The following is a 12,499-nucleotide window of genomic DNA, read 5'->3' as shown; positions in this document are numbered from 1 at the left end:
GACGTGACGGGGCCGGGAACGCGTTCCCTCGACTCGATATCGGAACGAACGGTTCGACAAGTAGTCTCGTATGATGAGCACGAGTCTGTCTGGCACTCCCATGTTATACAGTTTGTATATCAAACCGTTGTGCCAGACTTTGTCGAACGCCTTCGCTATATCGAAGAAGAGGGCTCCTGTCGGAATGGGTTTCCGCCTGTTCAGCCCTAGTAAGATGTGCTCCGTGAGGCGGTGCACTTGATGGACGCACGAGTGTCTGGCGCGGAATCCAAACTGCTCGTCTATCAGAATTTTGTTCGCGGATACGAAGTCCCAGAGGCGTTTACGAAGGAGCCGTTCGTATAGTTTGCCTATCGCCGGGAGGACGTACACTACTGCATAAAGACTGTATATATATACTATCATATAGCGTGGCGACGCGTCGCCACGGCATGCGTCGCCACGCCAGAAATCGGTTTTACGTGCGGCTATAGATGTCTCACATCAACAATTAAGTTCCCAATTATTAATTATTTTATATCTAATAAGCAAACCTCCTCATGCCTACAATGTGCAAGCGCTGGTTTTGATTTTCGGATTTTTTTTATTTTTAATTATTTGTTCGTTAATGTTCGAATGTAAAACATTTTTGGTCGTCTTTTATTTATTTAAAATTGAATTTAGAACGTGTACGATAAGAAATAAACAAATGAATGATCCTAACAAAAATCGTCGTTTCCTACTTTAATTTTTTTTTTATTATAAAGTGTAATAAAAATATTTAATTTTAAGCACTGAGTTTCTCACCTGATCTTCGCAGTGGGTCGCTATTTCGATCCGGCGATAGATTCAGTGAAGCTCTGCTCTTGCTGCGGTGATTGCAATTCTCTCAGAATAAGCATGTGAGCTCACCTATCAGTCCGTAAATAGTGTGGACAGCCCCATAGCTACCAACGATCAACATTTTTTTTTTCCCTGCCTAAGCTGATAGCCTTGAGAGGCTATTTCAGCGTAACCATAACTAGTAGGTGAGCCCACGGGGCTCAAACCGGAGTGATCATATATTTGAGAGGAGTGATGGTGTAGACTGGGAGAGGCCTATGTCCAGCAGTGGACGACTGTGGGCTGTTGATGATGATGATGATGATGATGCTAACACTGACCCTAGCAAGAGCAGTGCTTCGCAGAATCTACCACCGGATCGGAAACGCGACCCACTGAGAAGATCCGGCGAGAAACTCCGTGGGCTGTGTCTATTGGTTAATTCGCTCGTCGAGCCCTTCGTCGCAAGCGACGGGTTCGACGAGGACGGTGACCGGTGCCTGTGGTGCCTAAAAGCACCGTTAATGGATCGGGAGGCCAACGGTCGGTCAACTCAACGGTGAGATAAGAAAAAAAAGATCGAAACAATGTACGGTACTTTAGTTTTATTGACGTGAATGACCTCTATTATATTATCACTTCTTAAATATGAAGCTTATTGTCTACGCTTCAAATTCCTGAAATATTTTATGAACAAATTCCAACATTCCCTGGACTTCGATAAAATAGATAACATTCAATCAAGTGATTTGACATTTCAACTTCATAAATGCTTAATTGTAAGTACCTACCTACCTACCTACTTAATCATAGATTATACACTTAATATATTCGAGATACTTAATTATTTGGTCGAAATACGGGCTAGTGTTTTTATTAAGCTGGATTTTTAAATAATAATATTCATTCATTTTACACGAAATAATTAACATTTAAAACTATTGAATATATTTTAATCGTCGATTCATTTCATTCAGAATGAAGCATAAATAAGTGTTTTGCAGTTCGTTGTAGTTTGTACCGTCAGTCAAAGTACAAAATTAATTGGAGCGCGTTTTGCGCTAAGCAGAATTTTTGTAGGAAAATGGAAAAAGAAAATAACACAGTGCCTTCTGATGATGTACTAAAACAGTACTTCCCGGATTTGCCGTCCGGTCCTTTGGAAAAATTCAGGAAAAGGGCCAGTTTTGATTGGCGTCGAATGAAATTTATTTATGAAAATTTCAACACAATAAAATTGAAAGTAAGTGAAACATTAAAAATATTAAATTATTCCAATTTAATAAAATCATTCTAAAATTAAATAAATTGTTTAATATACCTTAATTTTCATTAAAAATATGTTACTGATGAACTAATCAAATTTAGTATAAAAAAACTCGACTTTTTTTTTATTGCCCTTGTAGGCAGACGAGCATACGGCTCACCTGATGGTGAGTGGTTACCGTCGCCAATGGACCTCAGCAATGCCAGGGGCAGAGCCAGGCTGCTACCTGCCGCTTAATACTCTCCACAAGTCTCTTTTAAAGCAAGAAACACTGTGGAGGGGAGCTCATTAATGGGTGAATCTGCTGATAGCTCACCGGGTGTAAAGTGATTAGTGCAGCCTGTAGAAACCACAATTTAAACAAACAACAATATTATATAATAATAAATATAGTGGATCCGGTGGTACAAAACTGGTTCACTCCTGTTCTGCTTATTAAAATAGCAAATCCTAAACTTTGTTCCTACTGTAAATGAGTGACTCCAGTAAGTATACTATTATATTTATGTATTTTGTAGTTTTGATTTTAAATTATGTTTTCCATAGTTTTAAACACCATTCATAATGCCAACTATTTAAGAAGAGAAATAAAATACACCTTAAATTGAACCACAATAAATTATATGAAGAAGAGTACACTTAATTATTTTATCTCTCACGTTAAATATATTCCATTTTTCACTATTTTCAGCATGAATTCTACACATTTATGGAGAACCATACCTTGTTTCACCACTCTGATGTCACCCCAAGCTTGGATGAGCAGAGGCATATAGCAACGAAAAGGATGTATGCAATATACAATGAAAATTTTTTACCATTTGAAAAGGTAGAAAATTTTGCATAATTTTTTTAATTTTACAGGAAATTCCAAATTATTTAAGTTTATTCTTTAAAATATTGAGCTCATAATGTCTATTAACAGAAGCCCCACATAGTCTCAACTCAATTTTTTTTTCTTATGTAATATATAAAATGGCTAGAAAAATGTACTTTGAAACTGCACAGGTCCCAAGGTTAATTTGTTAATGAATTTTAAAGTACTTATGACTGCAAATTCTTGAATAAAATCACAAAATCATTTAGATATAACATGCTTCACCAATATTCACTTAAAGTAAAACATAAACTTTTCCAATGTAGTTAATGGGTAGGCCAATTGAACTGTCACAAACATCACATCAATATATGTGTCCATGTCCGAGTTGTCCATTAGTGTATATTGGAAAAGCTAAGTTATCTTAAAACATCACAAAAACACGTATAAATTTATCAAGAACTTATATATCTCACAGATAGCTGCAGATCCCAAATGCTTTCAAGCAGAATCGGAAGCATTGTTCATGTTTGACAGTTCATTAGCTGTGAAACTTTCGCTCACATTCCGCATGCCCAGCAATGCTATAACTGGTAGCGGCAGAGACTATCATTACCCACTTGTTGAGGCACTGTCCAAAGCGGAGATTGGTGGATGTTTCGCTCTCACTGAAGTGTCCCACGGCTCTAATGCTAAAGGCATGAGAACGACTGCCACGTATTTACCAGAGAAGAGGCAGTTTGTGTTTCATACTCCTGATTTTGAAGCTGCTAAATGTTGGGTGGGATGTTTAGGTAAGCAGAGATATTAGTTATATTTTTATGAGCCATTCAAAAGTCTTGTAGCTGACAGTAAATTTAAGAAACAATATCTTTGCAGAATTTCAATATTTACTATATTATGTGAAATTGGCTTTTCTATTCAGAAAAGAGAATGTAATTTAGGGCTATTTGTCTACCACCGCTTCCATTAAAAGTATTGATAGAGATAAAATTGTGGAATTCATATTTCTACTTCAGAGGAAAATAATACACACTATTTCTCACACTCTTCTCTTGCATCTGCATCATGTGATCCCATACGGGCAGGTACCACAATTCAGCCTATTTGCGTTGTGAAGCAGTAATAACGCATTGCAGCTTTCAGAGCAGCTGTTGTATTGTAGAACTTTGACTCATATCTCAGAACTCAAGGTGGGAGGCGCCATTTAAGTTGTTGATGTCATGGGCTCCAGTAACCACTTTACACCAAGTGAACCGTGAGCTCTTTCATCGGTTTAAGCATTAAAAAATATTAAGTAGCGGTTTCATGTTGAATAACTAAGGGAAAATATTGTGTTTTAGGGAAATGCGCAACTCACGCCATTCTTTACGCAATGTTGGTGTCGAAAGGAACAAACTATGGTTTGCACTCTTTCGTTGTACCCATTCGTGATCCGAAGACCTTAAAACCCTACCCTGGAGTGTTCGTAGGGGACCTGGGCGAAAAGATCGGACTGAACGGGGTTGATAATGGGTCAGTTTCATATATTTAAATTAATTATTAAGTAAACTACACATCCCGAGCGTTGGACCTCAATGGAATTTAGTTCATTTTAAATTTAAGTTTTCACTATTAAGTCAAACCTCGTTTTTCAAAGAGGCTCATGTGAAGATCGTAAAAATTTAAATCCTTTGGGTCTACAGGTAAACGTGTTTCTCGAGCGCTATGACATGTCCTTCTTTAAAAGAGGCTTGTGGAGAGTATTAAGCGGTAGGCAGCGGCTTGGCTCTGCCCCTGGTATTGCTGAAGTCCATGGGCGACGGTAACCACTCACCATCAGGTGGGCCGTATGATCGTCTGCCTACAAGGGCAATAAAAAAAATGCAATATCCACTACTTCACTCCAAACCATAAGTCAAGTCATTGAAGTGGGAATAAGTGGCAATTAAAAAGCACAGAAAATGATCCTTAATGCTATAAACATAATGTTTTTTTAACTATTCCTAGGTTGTATAATTCTAACGACAAATATAATATTGCAGTTTCGTAATGTTCAACAAGTACCATTTGCCCAAAGAAGTAGCTTTGGACAAGCTTGGGGGCGTAGATGACAATGGCGACTATAAGACTCCGATCAGAGACCCTAAAAAGCGACTAGGAGCTTCGCTTGGCATCCTCTCCGGCAAGTAATGGCCAGTGATACTTCACATAATATTTTTCGTTTTTGTTTTCAAAATTTTTTACCATCATAGGCGACATTTGTCAGTATCAAATACTAGAGGACCATTTAGATTTTTCGAGAGATTTTCTCATGAGAAATTACGAAGACTCAGAACCAAGGTACGAAAGTGGCATATGATTTATCATCCCGTAACGTACGTTAAGCTCTCTCCATATAAATCGATCCTGTGCTTCTTTATTAGTCTGCTATTTAATAATGTCATATACAGGGTGTCATACACAATTAAAAATTTAACAAGAAGCAAAATATAAAAATGGGCTAAATTATTAGGGTAGGGGATAGGGGAAAAGATTAAAAGGACGACGGTTCCAAAGGTGGGTAGACGACATAAGGTCGTTGCAGGCTCTACGTGGAAGAGGAAATGCCACGACCGGGACTCATGGCAGGATTTGGGGGAGGCCTATGCGAAAGGAATTTACTGGTGGTAGGGCCTCTTGTGAGTCCGCGCAGGTAGGTACCACCACCCTGCCTATTTCTGCCGTGAAGCAGTAATGCGTTTCGGTCTGAAGGGTAGGGCAGCTGTTGTAACTATACTGAGATCTTAGAACTTATATCTCAAGGTGGGTGGCGCATTTATGTTGTAGCTCCAGTAACCACTTAACACCAGGTGGGCTGTGAGCTCGTCCACCCATCAAAGCAATAAAAAAAAAGCAAAACAATCTTTGCCGATGTCAAATGTTTAGAAAAAATACATTAATAGTATGCGCCTAAATATGAATTAAGGTTGTTAATAAAGGCTTCTTTATCTTTATCTTTATACAGGGTGTTAGAGATCGCTTCTGAAATCTAGACGAATAAGATGCTAAATCGGTAAACAGCTAATAATTTACCGATTCAAGTAGAAATGTAATGTTAAGTGAGGCCGCCCCCGCGCTGCGTCGCGACGGTAGGCCGCGCGCGTCCGTGGATATTGCTTTGCGTTCCATTGCGCGCGCTACGAACCTATTTGTATCCGACTTTATGACCACGAATACGCTGACATACGTTTTTGGTCACAATAAACGCTGTATATTCTAAAATTTATTTAAAAAAAATTGAAAACAACAATATCATTTTCTAGACAGCATTCTTAATTAGTTATGTTGTTGCGTTTCTTCCAGGCGGCAGAGTCCATATAACCGGCATATCAACCTTCTATCTGTTGAAAGCTATCGTGATTGCTATTCGGTACTCAGCCGTGAGGAGGCAGTTCGGGCCCGAGGGTTCTGATGAGGAGACGCCGGTACTGGAGTATCAGCAGCAGGTATAATTAACATCGGTTATTTTATATAATTTCCAAATGTTCCTATAGCTAATCAATCGTTATCTTCGGGAATATCTGCCAGTCTGGGCGTACAATTTTACTGTAGATGGGTCGACAAACTTATCGCCATATTTATGTTGAGTAGATACTAGTGGTCGCCTAGTAGTCGAAATTCGACCATAATTAAATTAAAATTATAAGTTTGAACATTATTATGGTTCTATTGTCAAATACCTTCTATAATCACCAACCAAGATTTCGCTAAGGCTACACTATAGACAAGTAATATTAACGACAAATGCTATATGCACTATGCTGTTGATCACAACCATACTAATAATGTGATCAAATGACGCATTGAATCAATGTTGTTTATTTATTTATTTTTTATTTATTACACTTCATGTAAAATTTACATTGGCGGACTTAATGCCTAAGGCATTCTCTACCAGTCAACCAAAGGTAGTGCAGAGTAAATAGTGGTAGGTGCAATACAATTTATATTAAGTTACGAATACATACAAAAATACAATGGTTTATTCAATTCCAGCAAATAAGACTCCTGCCGTACTTAGCGGCCACGTACGCCATGAGGATATACTCTTCGTGGCTTGGATACACGCATATAATGATGACAATCAACAAATATATGGGTGGGTATATTAGTAATTAATGAAGAGTTCTCGAATACTATATCGATACACTCATTTGAAAATATTCATTTACGTAAAATAATTATTATACCATTCCGTGAGCCCTCAATCTATGTAGAACAAATTTGGGGTCAACAAACGCGACATTGACGTGGAAGCGCGCGACGCCTTCTGGGGATACGAGTAGTTGTGTTAGAGTGGAATCCGAATATAGTAGAATTATTTTGTCTGTAAATAATGTAATTTTGTTTCTAAATAATATTTGCACGTGCTGTTATCAACAATGTGTTAAAATTTTTCACTGAAATGAAAATAGTTCCGGAAAAGTTACAAAGTGTTAATTTCTGCCGTTCTCATTAACTTGCTGCGGCGATATGTGGCGTAAGTGTTCGATTAGTGATTTTTACTTTCATTTTTATGACACCACAAAATGACTACAAAATGACAAAACTAAATACACTATCGATAACGCTTATCGAAAACAATAATGCACATCACTATGTCCGTCCATAAGGCTCGTGAGTGGAAGAGAGAGCGAAATATTCGCTTCACCGCTCCGATTATTTATGACCCAAACTGCACGGACAAGATAATTCTACTATAGTCCGTGACGTTCGAGGCGAAGACAGAGAGAGAAAAAAAAAGAGAGAGAGAGAGAGAAAAAAAAAGAGAGAGAGAGAGAGAGAGGGTGACTGTACGCGGACGTGGTCGCGCAGGCGCGGACGAGGACGCGGGTGCGCGCGGCGCGGAGCTGCACGCGCTGTCGTCGGCCGTGAAGCCGCTGTTCGGCTGGACGGCGCGCGACGGCATCCAGAACTGCAGGGAGGCCTGCGGGGGACACGGATACCTTAAGGGTGAATACTCATTTCAAGCGATTTCAGTTCATTTTAAATCTATTAAAAAAAATCGCTTCATATTTGTCTCCGATCTCATATTTTTGTTGTTCACACGTATACATTCGGTCTGAAATAAAAAAATTTAAATAAGATTTCGTATCTCGAGATCGATTTATAAAAATCGTTCTTTTAAATTAAAATACCGATTTTTCGATTAATTAATTTCAGTATCCCATATCTAACTTCGCACAGTTATTATTGCGTGTAGAATAAATTTTAGTTACAATATCAGCAACGTACGACAGGTGGCGCGCGAGTGACAAATGTTTGTACATATTTATACATTTGTTGATAGCCACAGTGGAGATTTATTTTTTACTCACAGCGGAATGCGAGTTTTTCGTATTAGTAATTTGTTAGGAAATTGCCGCCCGTTAGGAAACTCCCCGTTTTTGGGAAAAAACATCGGGATAAACTAAGAAGGGAATCCAACATGCTTATATTATCGTATTGTCATGTTGATTATTTTTATTGCTAAAATGCATAATATCGAAACGGCTGAGGGTGTTTTGTCGCGCAGCGGCGGCGCTGGGCGAGCTGCGCGACGACAACGACGCGAACTGCACGTACGAGGGGGAGAACAGTCTGCTGGTGCAGCAGGCCAGCAACTGGCTGCTGGCGCTGTGGCCGCGCCGACACGCGCCCCCGCCGCACCCGCTGCGCTCCCTCGCCTTCCTGGAGGAGGCGGACCGGCTGCTCGCACAGCAGGCTCCCTGGAACACCGTCGACGACATCATCGAGCCCGCTAGTCATTTTTAAATTATATTTATCATTTTTTTTTATTGCCTTTATGGGTGGACGCGCTCACAGCCCACCTGGTGTTAAGTTGGTTACTGGTGGTTACTGGAGCCCATAGACACCTACAACGTCAATGCACCACCCACCTTGAGATATAAGTTCTCAGTATAGTTACAACGGCTGTCCCGCCCTTCAAACCGAAACGCACCTACCCGTGCGGACTCACAAGATGTCCTACCACCAGTAAATTATCAGTTTAATTTGCTTATTAGACGATTTAAGATGTCGACCCCCCACCCCCACCCTCATCCATGGATGTCGTAAGGCGTACTAGGGGATAGACTGGACAGAGAAACAGCCTTCTCCGATTATTATATCAGCATACCGTTATCTCCAAATAGCATTTGCCAAAAATATCATCATCATCATCATCAGTCTTTATCTGCCCACTGCTGGACATAGGCCTTATAAAATAATAATAAAATAAATCTCATAAAATCCCTTAAAAAAAAAACTATGGTAAAAAGTATCGTATCTGTTAATAGTATAATTAATCAAGCGAATACAATTGAAAATGACTATCGTCCCACGACACTGTCGCTCCACGAAATTGTCGTCCCAAGAGCGATTTTTGTCCAAATCTACTTCTAGCTAATCGAATACCAAACTCCGCAGACTTGGTGCACACTTACAAGTGGCTGACGGCGTTCATGCTCAAGATGACGTATGAGAAGGTGGAGAGGCTGAGGAGCGAGGGCAGGGACCCCTTGCAGGCCAAGAACGAATCCCAATCCTTCAACGCGGTCAACTTAGCTATCGTCTACGCAGAGGTCAGTGGGCACTTACAACGCCCGGTCGTTTATATAAAACTGATGATCAACACCCTAGTGGGCCTTATAGATACAGCGTCATACCCGATCCTGTAGACCGAATCGACGTCACCCTAAATCTTCTCAGTGGGTCACGTTTCCGATCCGGTGGTAGATTCTACGAAGCACTGCTCTTACTAGGGTCAGTGCTTAGCAACACTTCGGTTGGAGCCCCGTGGGCTCACCTACACTTTAGGGCGAAGCTGATATAGCATCTCAAGGCTATCAGCATAGGTAGAAAAAAAAGATACAGCGTGTTGTATCTTTTTTGTGTTGTGTGTGTGTGTGGGGGGGGGTGTATGTGTGTGCATGTGTGTGTGTGTGTGCATGTGTGTGTGTGCATGTGTGTGTGTGTGTGCGTGGGTGGGTGTCTGTGTGTGCCTGTGTGTGTTCGTGTGTATGCGTGTGTGAGTGTGAGTGTGCGTGCGTGCGTGCGTGCGCTAGAAATATTTTATTTAATAATTATCGATTTATTTGAAATTTACTCTTCACTAAATATCATTACTTTATCAGAACCACGTCCTGAGCCATTTCTACGAGTCGGCAGCGCAGTTCGCGGAGCCGTCCTGCCGCCGCGTGCTGCTGCGCCTCGTGTCGCTGTACGGAGCCTTCCTCGTCGAGAAGCACCTGGCCACCCTGTACATTGTGAGCTCACCTCATTGTTGCTTTACTGTCTGCGTGACTGTCTAGCTCCCACTGGTTGTTGGGATAGTATGCTCTGGTTTCAACAATATTTTTGGGAGTTTGTAAGTCACAACATTGGGAAGATCTTCCGCCGAACAGGTGACGTTACGTTCTAGATGCTGTTAAAACTGTATCTTGACTTTCGATTATCTTGTGTTCTATGATGGCTACCGCCACACGCGAGGCGATAAGACGAGCGGCGACATTTGCACCATCTTTCAGCGCTGCGATGTGGGCTTGGTGCAAAGTGGACTGTAATCTCGTTTTCTTGTACGCGAAAAAATAATATCATTCACCAATTTTCAGGGTGGGTTCTACTCCGGCAGCCAGGGTTTGGCCTTGCGCGAAGGGATCCTGCAGCAATGCGCCGCGCTGTCGCATGAGGCCGTGGGCCTGGTGGACACGCTGGCCCCACCGGACTTCTGCCTCAATTCGGTCCTAGGCCAGTCCGACGGAGAGGTGAGTAGAGCGGGCGACAACTACACGGAAGGAGAGTCACTTTAAAGAAAAGTCCACTGAGTTTCTGGCCGGAACTCCTCAGTGGGTCGCGATTCCGATCCGGTAGTTTATTCTGCGAAGCACGACTCTTACTAGAGTTACTGTTAGCAACGTTACCAGGCTTGGGCCCATCTACTCGCTCGGTGAATCTACTATGACCTCTGGAAATTACTAGAATATGTAGAAAAAAAAAAAATCCTTTTTTAATTCCCTTTATACTTTTTTCCTACCTAAGCTGATGGTTTTGAGAGATCATTTCAGCGTAGCCTTAACAAGTAGGTGACCTCGCGGGGCTCAAATCTGACGTCGTTGCTAAGACTATCCCCAGTAAGAGCAGTGCTTCGCGGAATCTCCACCGAATAGGAAAAGCGACCCACTGAGAAAATCCAGCGAGAAAGTCAGTGGGCTAACCTATCGAGGGCTGCGGGAGCGGGGTAACGCAGCGCGTGACGCGTGGCTGGTTGCAGGCGTACAAGCACATCCACGCGAGCGTGACGTCACGCCCCGACGCCACGAGCCGGCCCGCGTGGTGGCGCGACGTGGTGGACTGGCAGAATTATTTGAAGTCTAAGCTGTAAGATTTTACTGGTTTTTTGAAGTGAAAACTTCTTTAGAATCATTGTGATTTCAAACCGGATGCAACGGAAAAAACGACAGGTAAGAGACACAAATACAAAAATGTGTAGGATGAAGCCAGCAAAGAATGAGACAGAAATATACATACTATTTAATACAGCGCCATCTGTGAGATTTTTTAATACTAACGTGTGTATGAAAGCTCTTGTAGTGAATTTTAATTTAGGATTATACGTGAAATTAAAATATCAATTCACAGAGGGCGCTACCTTACAATTATTTACTAATGACAAAATTTTACATATACTTAAGACGTTTAGGATAATTGTATTTTAATTTTGGAAGGTTTCACTTCTACCACGTGTGAATTGCACACATGTTTTTTTTTTTTTATGGATTTCTTATGCTTCACTGATGCCAACATTAAATACTCACAGATGTGACGTTCATGATAATCGCGTGCTATGATGGGAACAGATAGTATTAAAATTATTTTTTTAAATTAACAAACGATATGTTTTGTAATCATTTTCACAATGAATGTGGTTGTCCTGGTCTATATTTGGTAAATATTGAAAACATCACTAATGCCAGATTATTGTTTTTAAATATTTAAAAAAATATGTTTTTATTTGCACTTATTGTTATGTATATTTTAGTGTTTAACGTTAATTTTATATTAAGAATTTATAATCTATAATATTAAGATACATTTTTATACAGGGATTTTTATAATAAAGGATTTTTTATAATGGTTTTTATTGAACTTTTTCTTTGATCTTATTAACAATATTTCCCAAATATTTAATCATTAGAAAGTTAATGTTTTCTGAACGCGCAATCAACACTGAAGGTGCCTCATAAATTTTAATTGTGATACGCTGCGCGCATGTCGTCGTGGCCTAAAGGATAAGACGTCCGGTGCATTCGTATGTAGCGATGCACCGGTGTTCGAATCCCGCAGGCTGGTACCAATTTTTCTAATGAAATACGTACTTAACAAATGTTTACGATTGACTTCCACGGTGAAGGAATAACATCGATAATAAAAATCAAACCCGCAAAATTATAATTTATACTGAGACTTAGAACTTGTTTCTTGAGATAAGTGGCGGCTTACGTCGTAGATGTCTATAGGCTCCAGTAACTACTTAACACCAGGTGGGCCGTGAGCTCGCCCACACAACTAAGCAATAAAAAAAATGTTTCTAATGTTTTTTTTTTAATTGCTGA

At 40.4% G+C, this 12,499-nt stretch overlaps 1 protein-coding gene across 3 annotated transcripts; it reads left to right on the top strand.

Moving 5' to 3' along the window:
* The first annotated feature begins 811 nt into the window (after window positions 1–811).
* Window positions 812–12,023, top strand: LOC101746776 (peroxisomal acyl-coenzyme A oxidase 3). Of its 3 annotated transcripts, none has more exons than XM_038013418.2 (14): window positions 812–1,580; window positions 1,871–2,044; window positions 2,760–2,897; window positions 3,364–3,679; window positions 4,229–4,400; window positions 4,910–5,049; window positions 6,210–6,352; window positions 6,903–7,005; window positions 7,722–7,859; window positions 8,422–8,649; window positions 9,315–9,469; window positions 10,022–10,153; window positions 10,499–10,651; window positions 11,158–12,023. In XM_038013418.2, the coding sequence occupies exons 1-14, from the start codon at window positions 1,419–1,421 to the stop codon at window positions 11,266–11,268; spliced, it is 2,265 nt and encodes a 754-aa protein (XP_037869346.1). In that variant the 5' UTR covers window positions 812–1,418; the 3' UTR covers window positions 11,269–12,023. The 3 variants fall into 3 exon arrangements, with proteins under 3 accessions (XP_037869346.1, XP_037869347.1, XP_037869348.1); XM_038013419.2 differs by having other exon boundaries at window positions 1,806–2,044; XM_038013420.2 differs by having other exon boundaries at window positions 812–2,044.
* The last annotated feature ends 476 nt before the right edge of the window (window positions 12,024–12,499 follow it).

This window comes from Bombyx mori, chromosome 10 (assembly GCF_030269925.1).
Source record: "Bombyx mori chromosome 10, ASM3026992v2".
NCBI lineage: Eukaryota > Metazoa > Arthropoda > Insecta > Lepidoptera > Bombycidae > Bombyx > Bombyx mori.
Note: the sequence above shows the minus strand (reverse complement) of the source record. Positions and strands in the feature narration are given on the sequence as shown.